Source organism: Camarhynchus parvulus, chromosome 3, assembly GCF_901933205.1.
Source record: "Camarhynchus parvulus chromosome 3, STF_HiC, whole genome shotgun sequence".
Classification (NCBI taxonomy): domain Eukaryota; kingdom Metazoa; phylum Chordata; class Aves; order Passeriformes; family Thraupidae; genus Camarhynchus; species Camarhynchus parvulus.
This window is the reverse complement of record NC_044573.1, coordinates 6644750-6669328: the sequence shown is the minus strand read 5'-3', so window position 1 is coordinate 6669328 and position 24579 is coordinate 6644750. Positions and strand designations below refer to the sequence as shown.

Genomic DNA, 24579 nt, shown 5'->3' with positions numbered 1-24579 from the left:
TGCTATCAAGAGCTTCTCTCCAAGCACTTGGAGGAAGAATAATCCTGGTATCAGTGCTAAGCATTAAGATGAGGGAGTATCAATTCCCTAAGTCTTACTTGCTAACTGGCACCATTTGTTAATGCTCTGTATAGGTTTGAATTATTTTTACCACTCAATCAGCACTGGAAGGCCTATATATAGGAGATGAATGTAAGCTCTAATACTTTATTGACCAACTGGCCATTAAGTTGCAAAAGCTGAACAATATCTGACATCCCAACGCAGCAATTGTTGCCAAGGTATTTAAATTCTGGAGCTCACAGAACTGCAGAAAATTAGGTAATTCCATTTGGCCTGAAAAATACTTCTTCCCATGTGCCTCATAAGACACAAATATTAGAGCTACTACAGAAACTGCAAAGAATCATCCAAATCATTATTCAACTCTTAATGATTTTTTTTCAATGCAGAATTACCAAAAACAGTCTCTTCTCCCAGCAGCAACGCAAAATAGTATTGGACAGATGCAACAGTAATCCCAGAACATGCTCTTAATACCACAGCAAAGCACTCATGACCACACTGCTCACTGTGAGGCTGCAAAGCCTATCCATGGACTTATCCCAGAAGCAAACAAGTGCTATGAATTCCTCTGCAGTTGTTTACTCTCTCTGGAGACAGGCCCAAAACACTCAGAGATGAACAACACTATGATCAGTATTGATGTCTAAATACCTTCACCCATCATAAAGGAGAAAAGGTTAGAAATATATCGATATTCTAACAGTTTTCTGGCAGTAAATCACTATACACAGGCCAAATAAAAACAATGCAGCTTCAACTCAAATTGTACCTTACTGGTTCAAAGGTACCAACAAAACTGAGGCCTATTACAAGTGTTAGAAATGCAAATGCAACAACTGTGGGTACATCTTGACACACAAGTGTTGTGCCCACATGTTGATGTCATATTTTAATTTCAAGGTGACACTTGATTGATAAGATGCACCCACCAATGGGACACACTATTTACTTGGATATCAGTTGCCATACCCTTTTCTGATCTAAGCTCTTCTGTCTCCTTTTTCAGCCTTTCGATGTCTGCCAAAAGCTCCATGTTCTTCTTCTCAGATTCTTGCAATTTACTTCAAAAGAACACAAAAAATGTAAGTAAGTATTGAGAACCCAAGATACAAGTCACTTTTGTTCCTGATGTCTTCAAATACCTGAATAAATCTACTGGGACCTGTTCAGTTTACAGAAAAAAGCTATTTATCTATTCAATAGGTTCATGTTTTTCATGTTTCTAATTTCTAAGCAATTGAATGAGCTTGTATCCATGTGAATGAGAAAAAAAGACTGTATGTATGTTTATGTTTTAGAAAGTCCTGTTTTTCATTAAAATTTATTTGCTAATTAAGTACCTGTGATAGTAATAGATTTAGCTGAACTATTTTTTTCCTCAGTTCCTTTACAGTTAGTTGTTTCAGCGCTTTCTGACTCATAGCTGAGAGGTAATTCTACTCTGCAATTTCAGCACATTTTTCATTCTTGCCTGTCAAAGCAAACACTGGTTCTCCTGTTCTTATAGGATTTCCAATGCTGCCTGTCATCACATTACCTGGCCTGAAAAACATTCAAGGCAGGTGAACCAGATGTTCCCATTTTACAGGTAACACACCTGAATCTCAGCTCTGTCCTACTGCTTTCCTAAAGCTGCAAAACCCAGCAGTGCTGAAGCTGGACACCTAAAAATGGAGTGACTTCCTACCAACCCATTTCAGGCATTACACAACTCAGAATAAATTCTGCTGTGGGGGTGGTGAGGTAGAAGTGAGAAAGAGAGAGGTCTGAGGAAGGAATAAAAGAATTCCTAGTAGTCCATTAACCATTATTACTTCTTCCTGTGCAAATCAGTATGCAATAATTAATTTTAGTCAGCTAACCCAGAGCAGCTCTCAGCAGAATGAAAAAGAATATATTCTAAGACACAAACCCAAACTATGGATTTGGATTTGTTATCACAACTAGGAGAGATCATATTATTAAAAATGAATGTGTTCCCTCTGAAAGCCTTCAAGATCTCAACTTTCCCCAGGAACTGTTCAGCTGTTCAAACAATAAAGAGAGATGTGGGGTTTTTTTCTCATCTGGGCGATCAAATTTCCACAGACAAGGCAGATAAAACAATGATTTGATGACATTTCCTGGGAGGTATTGAAGTAAATTTGCATGAGAACAATTCAGTCTTACCACTCTGTAGAGATACAGGAAGCTTTGACTTTGTTCAGCTCATCCTGAATAGCCTGTTTGGCTCGGATTTCAGCATCAAGAGCAGACTGGAGCTCCAGCCTTGCAGACATGTCCAGCTTTGCAAAGCGCCTCATCTTCCAGGGCATGTCCTAGGAAAGAACCAGCAAATTAGATTAGAAAGAGTAAGAGGAAAGGAAGTTGAACATGAGGAATGTAACTACCTTCAACAACTACATTTCCCAGTCTATGATGTCCTTAATGTAAGAGTTCATTAATTCCAAAATAATCTAAAATTAAGAGCAGTGTTAGCATCAGTATTTCTGAACTCAAGTAGCAAATTTTATGTTTTATGCTGATCTCAAAAGCAAAGAGATTTTTTGAAATCTGGTCTTGATGTGCCTCAATTCAGATGACAGCTACAAAGGACATCCAAGTGTTCACTTGCTTCCCAAGTGAAAGACTTGAAGGTTTTGATGAACAAAAGCATGATTTCCTTCAACAAATTCATATCTGATTACAAAGTAGCTACTTCAACTGTAACGTAGATAAAATCACATTATAAAGATCTTGGTGTTTAATTAATTGATAAACAGTAAATTTGGTATTCAGTAATTCAGAAGCTCTAGGAAAGTTTAACTTCCAATTAACATAGACTCTACAGACTACTGCTGCAGCTGAAACTGTCAAATCAGTGTTTTTTTCAAATAAAAAACCTTCTGACATATAGAAGTAAAGTCTTACTGTAGCTCTTGCTCCCAAACTGGAGTTCCTCAGGGCTTCCAGCTCTTCTGTCATTTTAGAGGCCAAGGCTTGAAGATAACCTCGAGCATCTTTTTCATCACTTACCCTAAATGATTACATAAGAAAAAATAAGGTCTTTTAACCAAAGAATCTAAAGAAAAAACAGAAGTCTCTTCAACAAACCAACAACCAGAAACAGATAAATACAGAATACAAAAAATAATCATAAAACATAAGGATAAAAACAACAACAACAAAAGCCCAAACAGAAAACCACACAGAACCAATTCTGTGCTGCTTTGTGGAGTTCCATTAAACAATATGCATCACTAAGACAAAGACTGAAAATTGAAGTACTACCTATCATCTACCTGAAACTGAGACTCTGAGAAAGAAATCTTTCAACCTATTTTTAGGGAGTAAATTAAGACAAAATTCACAACCAATAATTAACAATTATTGTCCAGAAAATATTGGAATTTGTGGTTAACTTTACTCAATCAATTGACTATGAGAACTAGTAGTGGAACAGTGATGTTACTTTAAGAAGTGCTAATTAAACAGGGAGAGTCTACTTTTAATATTATTAAAGAGCATAAGCCAGAAGAGGCTCTCTCATCCACCAAGCTTTGTTTTCTATCCAGACATGTTTTCTGAGTGTAAAGACAACAAGGAGGAGACATGCCTGTTTTTCAGATTCTTTGATCATCAGTCACAAAGAAAGAACAACAACTTTCTGTGATTAATCACAACAGAAGGTTCTTTCTTCACTTTGCCTCAGGTGTTAACATAGAAAAGAAAGTTGCTAAAAAAATTAACTCGCTGAAACTAAGTAACTTATGAAAAACCTAAAACAAACAAACAGAAAAAAACCCAGCACCATCCCTCCCACCTCATTTCCTTACATGCCTGGCTCTAAACATGTTCATTTTGCCCACAGAAGAGCAATCCCAGTTCTGCACCACCAGGCCTTATGCAAGTTCCTGAACTGCCTCAGTGACCAGCAGGGCAACACCACAGCTTGATCACAGTTCAGTCTCATCAACACCAAACACTGAAATGTTTAGGATAAGCTCAAAGTACTGAACCTCAAATAGCTTTAAATAAAATATACTGAAGTGGGAACGTATTTTTTCTGTTTCATGAGAATTAACTTATCCTTGCTTCCTGATTTTTAAAAGTAACTCTAACCTTCAGTTTGCTGGACTGGAGATGAGAGATCTCCAGATGATTGATTTTGTCTTGCAGTGACCTTCCAGCAGGAACTGATTCCCCCTCTGTGCCTACAAGGCAATGTAAGTTTTTTTGGTTGACACTGCAGGGTTCACACACACACACAGAACATGGAAATGGTGCTCCTTGCAAATTTACCATTAATTATAAAAGTTTCAACACAGATTTCCAGATAGGTGCCAGAAGGCAAGGAAGATGGAGCACATACTCTGAACTGTCGTGGGCAAGAAGAGGAACTGAAGAGCTTTCCCACAGTGGCCTTAGGACAAGATCACACTGTGAAAGCCACAGGCTAAGTATCTGCAGGCTGTGGTGACTTTTGGGTGTGCAGTTTAAGGTTTATTTAAGGAAGACAGACTACTGTAATACAGAGGAGCCAAAAGCAAAATTAGCAACCATTTCCCACAAATCTCACACCCGACATGAAAACACAGGCACTTATTGGGCCTTCTTTTCTTTGTCTCCTGCTTATAATTTAGTTCAAGAGGTGGGGAGGAATCTAGGGAAACCCTACATATCCTGACTATTAAAAGTCAGTGAGAGTTTTTATATTAATGAGTCATTGTTTTTCCCAAGGTACACCAGAACTCAATGGAAACCACATAACAACTTCTTTTCCCAAAGCATTCTGGATGACACATTTTGACAATCTGATAAAGATAATCTGAGCCTACACAAACCACTTGGGCTGTAACAGTGGGCAAAAGATGTGAGAAGTAGCTAAAGATGCTTTTTGGAGGTAGGGGGTGCATAATTAAATACACTGTAAAAATAAAAAAGCTTAAGCAGAAATAAAAAGAATGTGAGGCTCTCAAGGTAAGAGTAAGTTTTCCTGATGTATGAGAAGGGAAAGAGATTTAGGAATCAGCATCTAATTTTCTCTATTTTTAATGACACATAAAATCTTTGCAGAAAAAAAGGGTCCAATTTCTGTGTCCAATTTTATGTTGTCACACAGATCCTTCCTGATGGAAGGTGAGGAAACACTTCAGTTATTTGGTTTAGGGTGCACAGAGCTCTCAGGCTCCAAGTGCTGAAAAGCTGCTCATGAAAAAAAAAACTCAAAAAAGATGTTCCACAGACAAGCAGAAATCTAGAAAATGAAAATATAAAGTAAATATTTACAAATATCTGTACTGAGTTCAAGGGAACTCCTCAAGCTCTGCGAGACAGCAAATTAAAGCAGGACCATTGGGAACTGAGGTGGTTTTGTTGTCCACTAGATGGCAAAATTCTCTCAATAATGGCATATGTTATTAAACATTATGTGGACCCAAGAGCTCTTGGAGCTTTTTTATTTGTTACTGTTTTGCTGGGGTTGTTCCATTTGGTAGGCTTTAAAAATTAAAATTAAAGTAATAAAGTGCAAGAATGGCAAATTAACTCTGACAAATGTTGTTCTCCTTGTGCTCATTTTGACAGAGAGCCCTGACGAGCACAGCAAGAGACCAAAGGAAGAAAAGGTCTTCAGGTTCCACCCAGTCACTTCTTTCTTTACTGAAAATTTGGCTTAACTGTTCTGTTTTCAATATAATTGCCCTTGCAAATTTAGTTCCTCAATGTGAAGAACCCAGAAGAGCAATATCATAGAAATTCCTGTAAAATTAAATTTTACTTTTTGGCTGGAGCCAACATCATGACAACCTTCACATAACCACTGGGTGCTACCTGTATGGTGTTTGTCAGGATGCTCAGGAAGTCAGACTGGCTCTTCAGCTGGGATACTTTACAATACAAAATGGACCCAGAGGACTAAAGAATTTTGCTCAACAGAAGTGGTCTTAAAGCCCTGGTGTCTTACACCAAGCTCTGTTTAACCCGATTTAAAAACCCCAAGGAAATCTGACAGTCATGACTCCTCTAGTCTCTCAATGCTTTTAAATTTCTGTTGTTGTACCAGTATGCTCAAGGTCTCCAACTCAATTTTTAATTTTTTCCCTGGTGTCTGTCTCCAATAAAATCTGTTTTTAAAAAATACCTCTCTAAAAATTTTTAATACTTCCCTCTGCTCCCAAGCCCTGAAATTTCACCCTGCCCTCCAGAATTTCAGTTTTAGAGATAATTAACTTCTGACTATTTGTAACTCAAACATAGCACATCTCAGAATTTTACATGATTTGAGTTTCTTAACAGCTGAAGATGCACAGAATTTTTTCAATATTTTGTTCACAATTTGTGTGTGGGTTTTTTGGTTTTTTTTTTTTTTTTTTTTTTTTTGTTTTTTTTTTTTCTGAGAGCAAACAGATTTTAAAACAACCAAAAACCCCAACCCAAATCTTGGGGCTTTTTAAGGTTTGATTTAGTTTAGAAGTGTTGGGAGGGGGTAGTTGGTATTTTTTTCTTCCTCCTTCTGATAGTGGTTTTGTGATGGGGTTTGTTTTCAATGAGATCAATTAAGATAAAACCAACAATACCACAAAAAATCTGGGTGATAAGGAAAATATTAACTAAATATTGTGGCAAACAACTGTGACAGCTGAATCTAAGCCTAACATCCACTGAACAGGTGAAACTGGTAGGATTTAGCTCATCCACATAAACATACTCAAGGACACAGAATTATCCATCTGATATGAGTTGTGTAGGTTTCCTTTTCAACCTGTGGTGAGAAAACCACACTTCTAGAGTACTAGTCATGGGATTTATTGAGTTGTCTACCTTAGGACTTGTACAACTAGGTTAGATTAATCCCTCCCAAGTCAAGATTCTTGCCAAGTACACTGGGAATCACTACCAAGATTTCCAGTGACCTCCTTTCTGCACAGCACAGAAATACCGTAGCACGGCTATTTAAAACATTCCTTTTTCAAATTACTGCGTTAACCTCCAGTGCAATTAATCTCTTTCCCATCTCCCACAGGAAAAAAAAAATTTATAGCCCACTATAAAAGCCTCAATATTTCTTACTCTTGTCAAGGAATGATGAGTGATTTGGCTAATATAAACTCATCAATATAATAGCTCCATTAAGGCTGAATGATCCGTGAGGGTCTGTTGAGTCCACAAATGAATTTGCAGTGAAAGTCTGATTCAAGTGTTTATATTAAAACATTGCCTTGTTTATGGGATCTTGAGAGAGCAACAGCAAGATTAAAAGGTTTTCATACATTGTTCCTAAAGATGCAATATTGCTGAGTAAGAAAGCAAGGAAAAGCTAAAGGGAACGTGATAAGCCATTAAAATTACTCACAAGTTATAAAATCTGAGAGAAATAACAATTTAGAAGGGCCCCAGGAATCATGAAGAAAGTGACAAATCTTAACCATCCAAAGTGTGAATTCAAAGGAATTTCTTGAGAGGTATCCTTTTGATGACAAAGCATTTCAAAGAATTTAGGGACTTCTTGGGCTTGTGTTACCCCAAACAGGGCTAAAAGAAGTCCCTTGAACTACTACAGGCTGCTGAGCAAACTGTTTACAAACCCAGCAACTAATTCCTTCTACTGCCTCCTATCCTTTCTGGAAATAATGCACCCAAAATACATATTTTAATGCAATATTCTGTGAGAAACCTGTTAAGTTTTAAAGAGGGAGCCCACAAATTCTCCCCTACATTGCTAGCACCAAGGCATTCCATTGTTACACTGAAGATGTGGACAGGTACAGACTTGAATTGCATGTTCCTATGAGGAAAACACAGGCTTGTGAGTGATTAAATAAGACTAGTTTTCTCCCAAATTAGGTGGGGATTTTTTTTCTTTTAAAATATTTATCATTATAATAGATGCTTAAATACTACAGCAGCCATGGTCCCCAGAGAAGGGCCCAGTTTCAGTGCTGAATTCTAAGAACAGCAGATGGACATGGCTAGATTATCTGAGTAACACATGGAAAAATCTAAACATAACAAAGAAAAAATGTGACCTAAGATAAGGCTTCACATAGCTAAAAAAATTTAACATAAGCAGAGAAAAGTATGGAGGCAAAACTGAGATGTGTTTAGTGATGAAAAACTGGAACCAAGCCAGACTTTTAAAATTCCCTTAATATTTGCCCTTGGTACTTCTATTTTTTTCCTTTTCACATAATTTTTTAATTTTTAGTTCTGTACTATTTAGAAGACACTATGTTATCAGAAGGGATCAGTAAAATGATGCTTGTCATTCAGAAAGTTAAGTCTTGCATGTTCCTGATATTTTTTCACTAAATATCTTCAGAAATAATAAAAAACTGAAGCCCAAACCCTTTTACCCTTTACAGTGACGTCCCTAACATGAAAAATGCTTTATCATTTGCCTGAACCACATCAGTAATACATCTTAAAATATTAAACACTCTCATAAAGTAAAGGAGAAGTTACATTCTTAATGGCTGTTGGTACACTTTTATATCGCAATAAGTGGAACAATCCGCAATTAATTCTGATTTGTCTTTTCATATAACTGCCAAGTTATATGAGTTTTCACATGTAAATGTGAAAAATTGTGTTTGATTACCTAGGTGCAATATGACAGATAAGCACTACCTTAAAGCAATAAAAAATGTGAAATTATAGACTTGTCTCACTTGTTACCTTGATTTTTTTTCCCGAATAAACATTTCCCATTGGCCAGAAATTAAAAGCTGTTTAAACTACCAGTTAAATATTTTCAAAAAAAATTTTTGTGACTCAGGTTGTCCACTACTATCACCGTTATGAGAGACAAAATTTAAAAGGAACACACACAAAGTGGACCCTTTACATTTTTTAACTTCTGCTACAAATACAATGCTTTGAGACAAACTGGACTTCATAACACAGATCAGCATTACATACTTTTATGCAACAAACATTGTTTAAAACACACTGGAAACCCAGATGGCCCTTATGCTTTGTTATATATTCACATGGCACTACTGAAAAGCCAAACTTCTCTATATCTGGACCACAAAATTGAACTAACACGACAACAATGCCAAACTAGGTTTCTCTAAAACAATGTTTCCCATTTTTGCCTGGACACAACAATTTAATTTTTTTCACTAACACAGGAAAAACAGGGGGAGGGAATAATCAATCAGTAACAGAAAAACACTAGTATATCATGATGAAGTCTTCCTAGAAGTGCATGATCTGTAAAATAAAGTGTCTGAATGTAAATTTGGTTTTGTAGATGTGAAACACTGCAATGGACCATTAAAGGTGAGGGGAGATAAATAGGCATGAAGAGGAAAAATAAAGATAGATGAAAAACTCAGAATACACAATCTTTTTCTCTTAGTAGTTTCAACCTTTTTTTTTCTTCTCTTTAATTTAATAGAATTGGACAGAAGACTCTATAAAGATAACATCATTATTTAGCAAAAGTACCATTACAAACATCACTTGACTGGATTTGTGGTACAGTCTCAAATACTCTCCTCATAAAAAAATCACATAAAAGTTGCACTGTATTTGTTTCATTCTGCCACATGCCAAGCAGATGAAGGAAATTAAAGCTGAGACACAAACACTCAGCCACTGCTTTTCCCAGGCTTGTTCCCTCTCGGAGGCGTGAGCTCAGCACATGATTCCTTTCAGCATTCTTCCACAGCCAAAAGCCACACCCAAAGGCCATGATTCTTCTGCACTTGAAAAGCTCTATTTGGTGAGACACTTTCACTCTTTAAGGAGGAACACAACTTTCTGGATTTGTATATTATTAAAATCTCAGCCAAAACCTCAGCAGAATCCCAGACAGGCGTGAGGTTTCACCTCAGCACTTCCAAGTGCCATGTGCAAAGACAAAAACTCAGCACCAGCCCCACCACATACTGAGGGGTTTCTGTCATGCCAGGAGAGCAGAGCACTCACCACTGGATGATCTCAGTGATTTGGGCCTCCCAGTGAGCCACAGACTCCTTCTTATCAGCCAGGTCTCTCATCTCTTCCTCCAGCTGCCGATTATTCATACTCAGCCTCTCAAACATGGTGGTGAGCTGAAGGAGAATTTAAACAACTCATTAAAAATATAAACTGCTGTGACTCCATCTCTGTGCAGACTCAAAACCATGTGTTCTCATCTCCCACACCTTGCATCTGCTTTAAAAATTGGTACTGGTCATCACAATAAACACCATGTAACAATAAAAGCCAGAATATTTTCTTATATAACCTTCTATAAGAATCTCTTCTTGTATAACCTTAGCTGTACTGAAAAGCCACTTTTAAGGACTTGAACAACATTTTTACTCTATCAATTTAATGAGTTTTCTAAGAATTAGTCTCCAAATACCTGTAAAACTCTTAGAAGGTTTCTGCTTTGCACCATATAGGTGTGGAATGTTCTGTATAGAAAAATCTACACTAGGAGAGCAAAGCAAAGGCATTAAAATTTGTTATGGCTCAGATAAGACTGTTGAACCTCTCCCTTGTTTAGTAACATGGAGAGAGAGACTGAACAGATACAGGCATGAGACAATCCTCAGATTCTCCAGGTGTCTCACATTCCCTTATTTTTCATTTGACTTACTTGCAGACAGGGAAATTGAAATTAAATGCACATCTCCATGTACAATATGTTATACCTAGCAATTAACCTCTCTCATTCAAATTGCTGCCATTCACACAGGCACATTCTGCAAGACAAAAACCACAGCTAACCCAAGCTGGTGTTGGGAACTAAACCTTCATTATGTTAAGTAATTATTCAGAGAGTCAAATTGGAATCAGAGACCAGATAGACTTTATAGGAAGGTTTGCTTAAGAGAATGAAATCTCAGGCGAAAGCTTCTTTTAGTACTGAAATATATTAACAATTCAAAACGATAAAAGAATGGCTAATTTAAAATCTATTTTGCTTTTTACTTCAAATATGAATAACTCCACACCCTATTTATCATTTAAATGGGCTTATAATTTAAATATTTCTCCTTATTATATGCCATTTGACAAGAAAAATACAAAGGTAATGGGGGAAGAGAGAGAGAGCAGAAAAACTATCCAAGTGACTAGGCTCTTTCTCAGTTTTCTTGGACTAAGCCTACCTATAGGCATATATATTGTCTGTCTTATACTGGTATGAAAATATACTGTAATTTGAGCACAGACATGCAAACATGCTTACTCTGAAGAACATTGTATTTTCATCATAATTTTAGAAAATCTATTGCATTACAAAAGGAATAGACAAGTTTAGCAAGATTTGGATAATGCACAATGAACTTGAATAACCTGTCAAAATGAACAATAAAGAGACAATCCAAATGCACAAATCATAATTATTTCTTGCTTAACACACTTCATTTGTGTGATAATATGCCTTATCATTTCTATTTTTTTAGTATCTCAAAGTAACACTTAATCTCAAAGGGTAGGAGGGGCCCTGGTATTTCAAACGATTGACATGCAAATGTAGTCTAAGTAATCACATCATTAACTATGTATTTTTATATTTGGGTCATACAATGAAATAATCCTTTATTGTTGGCTTACAGTGCTGTCTGGAATTAGTCTTACCAAAATGTAAGCCCATCTAATTCCATTCCCACATATAAATACTCATATATGCATATATATATATATATATATATATATATTATGCACATGCCTTCTCAAGTTCAGATGCATGTGGATACTCCATTCAAATCTAATATTAATCACCAATTTTTTGTGTAACATCAATTTCTGCTTTCAGTTAACAGTTAGTAGTAACCAATGCAGTTCCATATTGTCCAATTTGTACAGAGCATAAAATAGTTGTAAATTCAGGGCTCAGCTAATCAGCACTTACCTTATCAAGTTCATTCGTAAGTTTTTTGTTCTCCTCTGTCAGCAGAATCTTTTCTCGTTCATACTTTTGCTTGAACTCTGTTTCAAATTCCTCTCTTTCACTTTGGCTAAGAAATAAAGTGAAGGAGAATTACAAAATTTTCTATTCTAACTCACCCCATTATTCATTTAAACACAAAGAGATCAATGCACACACATGTTGAAGGGAAGTACTGTATTGATAATAGCAAGGGCTATTAAAATCAAGCAGTTTAATAAACCACCATCTTAGGACTGCAAGCTAGCCTGTTGAATTTTAGAGTTAATACAGAATCCCTCAGTACAGAATTAACAGAGCTCCACCAAGCCAATGTTTATCAACCCACTTACACAAATTTTATTCTTCAGATGTATCCTTTAAACAATGAGCAGAGCAAAGAATGTGTCGACATTGTAAAATGCTCAGGGCACATTCTCACCTCACATGAACATTATTGTAACACACACATTTCTGTAATTCCAAGTTTCACACAGAATGACAGGCAAAAATGACCACACACAGAACCAGAACATAAAGAAGCTAAATTAGACACTCAGGGCTGGGTCTCTGATGAGAAAAGCATATATGGGCTAGTCTTTGGGCAATTTAGAACAGCCCAGATGTCATATGTGAACTGTTAATTCAGGTATCATATACCCACTATGAGCAAAAAGTGGATGGATAACTTTCAGATTCCTAAGATCACCAGATTCTACAGCAAGTTTGGACCATTCTATCTAAGAAAGTCTCAGAGCAGCTGTTTTCCCCAAACCTTCCCTTCTCCCATGGATGTCATCCAGTAGACGAGAACCCCTGGCTGATTCTGCTTAATATCAACTTTGATCTTGCACAATGAACATGAGAACCTGAAAACAAATGAAGCTGCAGGCCCTCTGTTTGCCAAAACCCCATGGAATTTCCTTCAAGTGGTGCACAGCAATGTTTTAGATGTGTAACTCCCACCTTGCATCTACTGTTTTCAGATTCATTAGTCTTGCATCTTGTACCACCTTTTTACCAACTATTCATGTCACTGGCACAAAGTTCATCAGTAGTACTATACTATAAATGCCACAGATACAGAAAATATCCACTCAGCAAATACCATTGCCCAGTCTGAAAAGACTTGAAAAAGTGCCCAGTATTAAAGGTTAACTCTGTAAAATTAAAATCCAGGGGAAACCCTGTCTTGAGCACTGCAATTTTTTTTCTAGATGCTGATCAGAATTTTACACAATGCAAACATAAATTACATTCTTGCTTCTTTTTCTGAGATGCAAAACTACTACAGCTTTGCCTAATTGAGAGAACGCTCTCCAAAGATGAGAAATACCAGTGGTTACAGTGAACCCAGTTAAGAGCAATGCTGCTTTGAATTTCCTACTCTTAATTTGAAATTCATTTAGCGCTTCTCTTTGAAATCTAGTACAACATGTCAGACTTATGGTGAAATTCTATGTTGCCAGGCGTCCTTTGAAACATAACACTTCATCCTAGTAAAGTTACATACTATCTCACTGTTTAAATGCCAAGTTTGAAATTCACCACCACTCCTTTTCTATATCAACAGATTCCATGCATATGATGAGCAGTATAGGGAAAAGGCAGGAAGAGATTAAAGCATTGGCTGTCATAGGAATTAATAACAGCTCCTGCTTCTGTTTTCAAGGCATAGATTCAAAGCTAATTTTGCAGACAGAAGTCCAAACTAACTTTTAATGAATTTCTTTCACGCAGCTTTCATGGGTTTGTTTAGGAATTTGTTTCAGTATTTGTCTTAAATGTATTCCTTTAAGGCTTTGGGGCTCAAAGCAGCCATAAATGGCAGTGGATTAAGGACACTATGGATTAGTGAAAGAGCCCAAAATGTTTGTAATTTTCTATATTTTACATTCTTAATTCTGCTGGTGATTGTGATTACCCCAGTAAGTCAGATTGCTACAGTATAATACAGAAATGAAGATAAATTTGAAACAGAGGAGAATGTGGGTATAATCCATCACACCCAAACAGCCACTCAGCAAAAAACAGAACTGTGACAGACTCCATGGATGTACCTTGGACAGGCAGCAAGATCAAAATAATGCTTTTGCTTTGAAGCCTGGCATCCTCCTCTCCCATCAAACTTCCTCTCTCATCTAACATTTAGCTATGTCTCCTCTTCAAGTTAAGAAAATATACACAACCCAGCTTTCTTTTTATCAGCAGAACTGCAGCAAACCACATGCAAGCAACGTGAAATACTGCTTTATGGTATCACTGTGTCACTCCAGCTCTTTATTGCATCTGTACAAAGTTGCCAAATATTTTATCTTACTGCTTTGAAACCAAGAAAAATAGACCTGAAACAAACACCAGCCCCCAGGCTTCTTTACATCACACAATTTAAAACCAGCAAATGCTGTTCTATAAAGTTCTCTGCTTTATAAATCCATCATGAAATGACAGGCCTAAAAGAAGTTTCTACAAATGTGATTTATTTTACAGAGTTTCTTGCATCTTCTTCTGAAATACTTCCTAATGACAATTCCAAGAAATGGAATTTAGTGCTACACAGATCACTGGCCTGATACTGTGCTCCTCTGCTTCCAACTTTAATAGCATGCAGTTTATGAGACTTCAGAAAAATGCAATTATTTTGTACAGGAAGGTAATCTCCCTTGAAGACTTGTGCTTTGGAAATAGCAAAAGTTAGAAAGCTTAAAATTGAAGGAAACAAAGGAAAATATCTATTTTAAAAATGCAAAACAGAAACCACCAACGTGCAAGTTACACAAAAATCGACATATAGATTTTGTCAAAGCTCTTCCTGATCCTTGCTTAGAATAACCTATGTAATTCACTCATCTTACACAGTAATACAACCACATCCTCTTACCAAGATCCTTTTTAATATGCACTGATGATTATTTTTAGACTACTAAAATATTTTTGCCAAACTGTATAAGCACACTTCAACTCCACACCCACCCCAAGCCTATTGTTGAAATAATTCCACTTGTTTCAGCACAAAGCCTCCAGGTGCTTCCTTTTCAGTGCTTACATTCAACACCTCTCTACTGGAAGACTCACAAAAAGCTTTTCATGCCAGAGTACAAAAGCTAACACCAATATGGATAAGCAGAAACAGAAAACCTATGTTCTTTTAAGGAAAACTACCAAATATTGAGTAGCAACAGCAATTCCTGCATTCCTAAAGCTTAAGCTTCCCTTCTAAACTGCAGAAGTCAAACCATGGCATAACTTGAACAGGGGACTTCTGCCTTTCTGTGGAGTCTTAATGCTTGCATGAGATTTTGCAGATTGGTTTAACAAAGACAGGTAAGATCAGGCCTTCCCCCAGCACTGATCATGTGCTTGGACACCTGACTGAACCTGGTGCCAAGTGCTGGATACCAGTTAGGTGACACATTTCTGCTCACACTTCAAAACCTTCTCTTACACAAACACTTGAACCACATACAGAAACACATGGTTGTGACAGCACCCACTGTAGATTTGCACCCAGTTCTTTTTTTTATTGATAGAGACCAGACTGAAGGAGAGTTTATGAACTAGCTAGAATGGACATCTAGTTAGAACGCCTGCAGCTGTGCAACATTAAAATTGGGAAAGAAGGAGTTTTTCATTTGGTCACTGCTTGCAGGTATGATCCTTTCAAACAGTTTAACCTGCAGAGAGCAGAATTCATGATTCTTTATTTAACATTCCTCCTTCTGAGACACTGTTGGACTTAAAAGAGTGCCACACTATCACCTTTCTATGTTACAAGACAGAACAGCCTTTTGTGCATTTGTAACTCATTGGTCAGCATGACCATTAAGTGGTGTCACAATGAAAACATGCTGCTGAGGCAGGTTTCACCTCTCCATCCAGATCAAAGCAGCAAACTCCTGTGCTGTTAGTAGGTCCAGCCTATTGAATAGCTCCATGCTAGGAAGAAACAGTTCATGCACTGCATTCTAAGCTGTATGATTTATGATTCCTGCTGAATACAATTTACAAGAGATACAGTGTTTCCACCTCTATTTGCATAAACTTTTTGGAAAAAATTGTATTTAATTTACTACTTATATTTAAAGGTCTTGCCATAGTTTGGCTAACCACTCAGCAAGGACTTCTCCATGGTTTCTCTCATCTGCCATCTTGCTACAGCAGCAAAAAGACTCATCTATATTAGTGTCTACGAAGCATTCTGAATTTTTTATGAATGAACATGAGCATGTTCAATTTATAACTTATTCCCACTACTACACCATCCAACAGAAAAACTTGCTTTTATTGATGAATGCCTCAAGGAACAATCTCAAGGCCAGTTATAAGCTCCACCATGTGGGAGAGAAAAAAGCAGGTCTGACAAATTACCATGTCAGGAGAGATAAAGCAGCTTACGCCCACAGTAGTCTGCTGACTGATGTTAACACTGGATGGAACCCAGCATGGATTAGCCTCAGCTCACATTAAGTGACTGTTCCTGTGCTGGCAGAAATGTAAACAATACTTGATCTCTAACACATTAGTTTTGCATCAAAAGATGAAAATACCAAATAAAAGAAAAATGTCGAGAAACTGTTTTAAAGTGCAACATAAGCTTGAGGGGTCAACTTACCCCGAGCTGCAAGTCTGTAACTCAAGTTACATACCTTGGAATGGTCAGCCACTAAAACAGCTCTGGGGCAAAATTAACTGTTTCAGTACAAGGATGTGGAGCTTTTTGTTCTGTTCTGTTTTTAAAGGTGACTGGTTTTAACCCTGGTATCAGCTCAGCCAAAATGCAACAATCTGCATTACACTTAAGGAAGTGACAGTGTGTTCGGAAAAACATTAGGAGATTTCAAAGGTTTAAGAAAAGGTAAATTTCATACAATACTCACTTTTCTCTTCTGGTTTTCTCTAACTTGTCTTTCAAAACCATGATCTCCTTCTTGAGGGCAAGCTGCTGGCTCTCTGCATCCCGCAGTTCTTTCTTCAGACTTTTTATTTCATTAGCATGCATCATTTCACGCTTAGATAGTTCCTCTTCATAGAAAACACTCTTCTTTTCCAGGTCTGCCTTTAATTTAGTGATCTCTTGCTGGTGTTCTATACTGCTTACCCCAGGTGAGCGACCAACCTGTTTTTGCTAAAATAAACAGCCCCAAATTAACAGTCAGGGATGCTGAAAATGATGCTCAATAACAACTCAATATTCCAAAGCCTTTATTTAGAAATATCCCATTAAAACCTTGAGTTAAACACATCTATTTCAATTCATTTCAAAATTAAGAGCATAAATCAGAATGACACTCTATTATTTTGCTATTTAAGTGCAGTAATGTTTTCAAGCTACTGAAAATTTGATCATTAAATGCCTCTGGTCATGTTCTGACTCCCCTTAAGCACAGTCAGAAAGTGACCACAGAATTAAAGACTTTGATGCTGCCACTCACACAGCTGACAGCAACAAGCTGAAGTGACTTTCAGAAAAGCAGAATAAGAACTAGGACAATAATATATTCTGAAGGACAAATAATTTCTGGAAAAGCTATACTAAGACAAGCAGAGGCTTAACTGAAAGCTAAAGTCTAGCTACAGAAATACTACATGGATTGTAGCAGTCAGGAGGAAAATCTGACCTATTTCACTTGAACTGACCATTTCTATCATAGTGGATTAATATGATAAACAAGCTTTAAACAATAAGAGTAATTACTTCACTTTTTGCAGTTTCATAGCTCTCTTAGTGAGGTCTTCTGGCATTTCAATAGTCTTTAAACACTGCTTCAGGATACATACACATTTGCACCAAATGCTGCACTCACTAAACTCAATGTCCTGCCATAATGTAGAGGAGGAGCAAGATCAGGTTCAAAATGAGACAGTGGCATGGCATGCACTGAAATCCAAGTCTAGAAATGACTTTTTAATGTCAACATATGGACAATTTGGTTTGGAATTTCTTCTGGTTTTTAAAATGTGTAATGAAAGGTGTTCTAAGGAAAGGAAATTCATAAAAACGCTTTGAAAAAGTGCAGGTGACTGAAAAACCTACTTCCTTATGGTGACTTTGTCACACCTTCCAGTGGATTAAAGGTATTTTGTTAATTATATCTCCATTCTTACCATGAGATGCTAAAAATCTCTCAGTCACCCTTCATTTGGCATGGCTTTGGGTAATTTTCTTTTCCTGATGTATGAGCAGGCTTTAAGAGCTAAACGTCATTGTAGAACATTCTGATGAGCTGAATTTGTACCATGACAAATTCTGTGAGAAAGCTGGGCCTTGCTGTTTGTGTCAGCAAAAAACTGCAAAACCCCCTCCATGTACAAGCCAGAGATGTGCTGCTACTGCACTGTTTTCTCTAACTCATCAAAACAACCATCTGGTTTGATCTAAGAGTAAAATCCTGCCCTTAGGATGCAGAATGCTAAATTGGAGAAGGAAGATACCATCCTAACAGGAGATGCTTTGGAGAAAGGCAGATTTTTTTAAAAAAGCAGCATAGGAATTTTCTTTCATTCACAGACACTGTGAAATTTGTTTGTTACTGTCCAATATCCTAAATTGTTCACACATACAGGGTAATGGAGCACAGAAAAAGTTTAGGCTTTGCAACATCCTCTAGCAGGTACACAAAATGTTTTAGTGGAATTGCACACTTTTTACCACAGTGAAAAGATACTATTGCAACCATAAGAGAGATTGTGCAGTAGAGGAGAAAGCCCAATGGTATTGGACAATGGCTTGGAGAACTAGAGAGATACAGTAAACACAAAATACGTTTTTAATTGATGTGAGCACATAAGAGATGTTTTCATATGTGCCTATTTCAAATGGACAAATGGTGCAACTGAGACAGAATGCACCTCCTGGCACATTGACAGCTGCTGTTTAATGCACTCCTCTCAGCTAACAGGGCACACTGCTTACTAACACTGAGTCTGATTTTACTGAAAATCTGAATTCATGACATCCACAGGATCCCCTCTGTCCACACACTTGACTGACAAGTTTGCAGAGCCCCAGCAGGTCAGTGCTGCACAGAAGGACAGACAGAAGGCACACTGCCTTCTTCCCAACAGGCTCTGCTTCATCCATGAACTCTGACATTATCCTTTACCACAGCCTCTGCTCCTTTCCTGAGGAAGCTGCACCCAGCCCTCTGCACCTCCCCAGATGATGTGAATGAGAGTCACAGTGTTCACGTCTTGGCCAGCAGCTCTCTTGTCATTTAAGTTCCTTCAGAACTGCCTCAGGTGACTTCACATCTGACTCACCTGCCAGCTCTCCTGCTCCCTGCAATCATCCCAGACAATCCAGCCTATTTGCCCAGCCTGCTGCAAAGAACACACTGGGTGGCAATCTCCCCTCCTTCAGCAGTGAAGTCTGACACACTGAGGACTTGTGGAGCATTTTATGCCACAGCTCTATTAGCTCAGAGATTGCCTTTTCCATCCCCAAGCAGCCCCTTGAGTTTCTTGAGGTTTTCTGCTTTGGATTTAAAGCAGAAATCCACAATCACTCTGAGCATCCTCTGCAAAATGCTTCCTAAATTCTCTTTATTCAGGTTTCAACATCCTGTTTACACTTAACCTTCCATCATTTATGGTTTCTTCTATTCTCCTCATTTGGAGAAACCTTCCTTTCTCCTTTAAATACTTTTGTGTAGGAGAGCTTCCTGAATTTAACAAAGGAGCCATGCAGAGCTTTTACTGAATGGACAGTACAGTATCACAACATCACTCATGACCCAAACTGTGCCTACTGAACTGTAAAATATTACCAAGAAAGCTAAAATTCCCTTTTCCTCTTCTGACAAACTTGCCCTGCTGTTATAAATCAACATATCATTTATTCTCAACAGATCTCCCATAAATTCTTCTCGCCTCTTAAACTATCATACAAACTCTTTGCTGATGGGGAAGATTCATGGAAGCAGAAGGAACACATGTTAATTTTCAGATAACAATCTGAATTCACAGCAGTAGAAACTTCATTAATCCAAACTTCATATTGAATGAATTTCCTTATTTTCTTTTAGCAGAGGAAGGCCAAATAGAAGAATGTTTGCATAAAACCATCAAATTTTCTGTGCCATAACTTAATGTTGATGAATGTCCCAGACACTTCTAATGAAAAAAGACTTGGTTTTTCATTTAAATTAAGACCAGATTAAGACTAATCTCACATTTTGCCCACAAGTTTAGAATTACCCTACTGCATGAAACATTTGGAACAGGATTTTGCTGTGAATGAACAGCAATCCACATAAGTAAATTAAAAACTTTCTATTCAATTTTTGAGAAAGCCTAACTTCTCTAGAGCACTGCATAAAAAGCTAAATCACAAAATAAAGTAACAGTTAATATTCTTGGCTGCCTTAAATTTCTTCTTTTAAAATCACATGCACATGTGAGCAATCTCATCAATATAAATAAAGTCTTCCCACTCAATGCTGTTCTTGGATAAAAATGCCTCATTCTCTGGCTGAGAGGCAGAATGTGTTAAAACTGTTCCTGTATGGTTACATCAATTGACATCCATTGTGCAGGAAACATGAGGAACAACACAGCAGACAGAACACCTCTACGGAAACCTGCCTAGATTGCAGGTTTATCTTCAAATATTCAACCATCTTAGGCTAAAATAAAAAAGCTTTTAACAGGTAAAGTTAAGCAAAGCATTAATGGAAGCAATGTGGTAAGACAAGGTTGATTATTAAGAAACAGCACATCAGGCAAATGTTAATTTTTCTGGGCAATAACGCAATGCATGCCTGTGTTAACATTCAGCACCAAGTGAAGTGACAGACTGACAAAACCCTTTTGTCCTACATCTGAAAGCAATCAAACAGATCCAAGTCCTAGTTGACTAGTAAGTGTGCAGGTGTTAATATCAAAACAGACTAACCTTTAGCCCTTCTACTTCACTTTCCAACTGTTTAGAGTACTGTTCACTCCTCTCTCGCAATTTCCTGTCTTTGGATGCCTCAGCAGCTGCAGCTTCAGCTTGGACTTCCAGCTACAAAAGTACATACGTTTTTAATAGATAGGATTCTGCAGGTTTTTTTTCAAAATCTATTGATGGTTTTCAATATAAGAGAGAAATCTTCAGCACCAAACTGAACACTTCAAAGTCTTAGAAAATAAAATAGGTACTGTTTGAAACAACAGACAAAAGGTTAAAGATTTACAAATTTAAAATAATACTCAGAAAACCTTATATATAACTTATTTCATAAAGTCTAAACAGTCTTCTCACCACTTACTTCTTTTTTAAGTCTCTCTGTTCTGCGTAACTCTTGCCTTAAACTTTCTACTTTTTGCATCACCACTTCCATTTCTTCCTCCTTATCTCGGAGCTGGCGGGCAAGCTTTTGTTTTTGAGAGTGCAAGTCTGTCAGCCGCTCGTTCATCTCTGAGAACTCCTGCATTGCCAATTTCCGCTGGCTGTGTGCATCTTTCAGCTCTTTGGCTTGGGATTTTAATCTGTCACTAGACTCTGCCAGTTCCTACAGTTAAAAAAAGAATTAAGTAATAAACCTAGAAAGCTACAAGGCCAATTCTGTCTTTGGATGAGTATCTAATACCTTCTCCAGAGTGAACAGAAACTACATATTCTTTCTGATTTCATGAATGCATCTACAATACCGATTGGATGCCTCTACAAATAAGGAAAGAAGCATGTTTTACACTACTAGAGTGAGTAAAGCTTCATAAATGTAAACCAAGTAAGAATCAACTCCATTATTACAGGTAAACATAATGGTGTTCAAGCACTTGCATTACAATACAAAAATACCTTGCTTTCTTAATGCAAAAATGTCATTAGCATTGGTTTTTAATAATTACTTAAATAAATTACAAGAATCTCAAGTGTTAAATGGTTAAAATTGAATGGAAAACTCTGCTCTATGAAAATTTTTACTCAAGAATCTTTAGAAAACTGGCCTGCAATGGCAAATATTATTTCCATACACTATACCTTAATATCAAATATCAGAGAAAGTTTCAGGCAATAAAACACTACAGTGAATAAAAGCAATATGTGATAACTATCCTTTTCAAAGAATCAGTATGAAATAACACTGCTAATGCAGTGATAACTCCACACCACAATACCTTAACAAAGCTTGCTGTGCCCTAGATGTGTGCCACCACACTACCAATCAGGGACCACAACAGTTTAAATAGTTCCATAATGTTCAGTCAAACCAGAGCAGAAAAGAGAAGCAAGGAAAAGCAAATTTCAGGATAAAAAAAAAACACCAACTGGAAGAATTAATATTTGGCACTGCTGACATCCATGCAAATCTAAACATGTTTCTAAGGTTCTTAAAAAGAGGTCCTAATCACTAAGAGTTGGTTTAGAAGAGACATAGTCTTTCTGGGACAAATTGGCAGCTTTTTAAATTTTAAGAGCCTTAAGGGTCAGAAGAAACAGTATTAAACACAGCTGGCACAGCAACTTTAGTGTGGACTCTAAAATACTGAGCCAATATAATTACAATGAAAAATAGGTTTTATGTATTTCACACCTGATTACAGGTTGATTTAATAACAAATACAAAAAAGAGCCATGAAAGACAGTATGTTATAAATAAGAAAATGAGGGATCAGGGAGATAGAGAAGAAGAAATAAAACCTAGTATTTAGCTGTAGTTATTTCAAATTACTTTTCAATTTTCATACTTGGGCAATTTTTCACATCTCCCTCTGGAAATACTTCTGTGACATAGTCTTAATACCGTATTTTTCACATTTTTTCACTGTTAAAGCCTCACCCATACTTCAGATTAAATTGTCTGGAATAGTTCTTCTCTACTCTGTCTTCTAACCCCTATCATTATCACTTAAATGTGAAGCTCTAAAACCTTTTTTGCAGCCACCATGCAATTTGGATTATGGAGTTGCTCACTATCTGGAAGCAATCACTTAGGGAGCACCCAGCAGTCATACAGACAATGTGTTAAATAATGTCCTTTTCTTCGACAAAAAAAAAAAAAAGGCAGAAAGCTAAGTAGGTCATGCTACACACTTGTTATCTGCTCATTAGTTATACACTTGAAAGTTATTACAGGCAAAATGAACAAAAATAAAACAGTCTTGAGGGTTCAGAACAGTTGCTGACAAAATGATTTTACCTTATTAAGATCTTCTCTCTCTTGCTTCAGCGTTCTGACTTGCTTCTCAAAAGCCTTTATTTGTCTGGAGGCATCATCCAATTCCCTCCTTGCAGTGCTGGCCTCCTCGAGCTGCTGCTCCAGCTGACCAGATTCTAGAAAAAGCAGCAGAACTCTAAATATTCTAAGGGAAAAATCAGAATTCTACAATAGCATAGCCTAGCTGCTTGAAGCCCCTTTGATATTTTTTCTGGTTTCCATTTCATCACAAAATAAGGCAATTCTTATCTGATTTAGAAAAGGGAGCAGGTTGTTTCAGCTGCCATTATCTGCTTTTAAGGGAAGAGAATGAAAGGTCCCAGCTTGCTGGAATATAACACTAAAATGATAATAACGTGTCTTCTCACATTATATTGACCATGCTCTATAGATAAATTTGTAATGTATGCTTTAACACAACTTGTACATTTGACTTTTATGTGCTGTGATGTAATATATAATACATCTTTTATTACACAGTAATTATAAACAGTCTCCCTCCTCCTCCCAATTCCCCCCAAAAAGAAACAGTAAAAATAATGGGTCACTCAAGAGCTGGCAAGTGTTCTCCTGTCAGTACCCTTAAAATTAACTTCAGCTGATTTTACTTATTTCTAGTGTGAAAACCACTTGTTTTTATGTGATCTGCTTTATTACTACTATAAATAAGGGAGAACTATTGCAGCCAGTTTCTTACCAACAGTCAGTTACACAGTGACAGTGTATTTCTATGGCACAGTTAAATAATGTCACATAAATACCCTCAAATTCTACAAGAAAACCTGAAACTCATAAAATATGGCAGCTGATATTTTCTAACTAGTGAGTGGGGTGTTTTTTGCCTCATAGTCTTTACTTAAAAAACAAGACTTTAAAGCAAGATATATAGGAAGGTAAGTTAATTCCAAGCTCTATGAAATCACTGGACATGTTTTCTTTTATTTCAGTTGTGGGCAGGTCTTCAGACCACTTGTATTTACCCAAAGAACAGGAACCCATCTATATTCTTAATAACAGCCTTTAACTACATTTTCATAAATGTAACCCTAAGAGACTGGCTCTTGGAGAAGTCAAATATAAAAACAAATACATTTTTAAGAGGGTTAATTTCTGAAACACAAGAATTTTATAAGCAAATTAATACCATTAGCTTATACCCAGAAAAATATTCACTATTGTTTTAATTCAGTCACTCTTGTTTAAAAATTTAAAAGAATGCACTTAAATAAGAGATGCAGCTCAAAGCCAGAAATTATTAACTGCCTTCCTTATGTAGTCTACTCTGAAGTCAGTGAAAAGAAAGTTTATATATGGCTCTGCTGAGCCAAGATAAATCTCTCTTCTTTGCATGAACTACTTTGTTCCACAGCTCTGTTTTCCTCTTGCATTGCTGCCCTTTACATATTTGGCAATATTAAAGATTCCTCAAAGTTTTCTCCTATGTAACTTAGCGAACAAAAATTATAACTTTGACCTCAAAAATTGAAAGCATATGCTAGCTTGTCATTTCCTGGAAAACCA

General features: G+C 36.9%; 1 protein-coding gene across 3 annotated transcripts in view; it reads right to left on the bottom strand.

The window, feature by feature from the left end:
• Window positions 1–24579, bottom strand: part of CDC42BPA (CDC42 binding protein kinase alpha) — a 183361-nt gene that overhangs the window by 45527 nt on the left and 113255 nt on the right. For 2 of the 3 annotated variants that reach the window (XM_030944869.1, XM_030944871.1), the window contains exons 13-21: window positions 23041–23174; window positions 21166–21408; window positions 20808–20918; window positions 16792–17039; window positions 11900–12005; window positions 9982–10106; window positions 2977–3082; window positions 2236–2384; window positions 1036–1127 (exon numbers count right to left, since the gene is read on the bottom strand). In XM_030944869.1, coding sequence (XP_030800729.1) covers window positions 1036–1127; window positions 2236–2384; window positions 2977–3082; window positions 9982–10106; window positions 11900–12005; window positions 16792–17039; window positions 20808–20918; window positions 21166–21408; window positions 23041–23174 — 1314 coding nt within the window. The remainder of the gene's footprint in view (window positions 1–1035; window positions 1128–2235; window positions 2385–2976; window positions 3083–9981; window positions 10107–11899; window positions 12006–16791; window positions 17040–20807; window positions 20919–21165; window positions 21409–23040; window positions 23175–24579) is intronic. The other variant, XM_030944870.1, reaches the window with a different exon arrangement.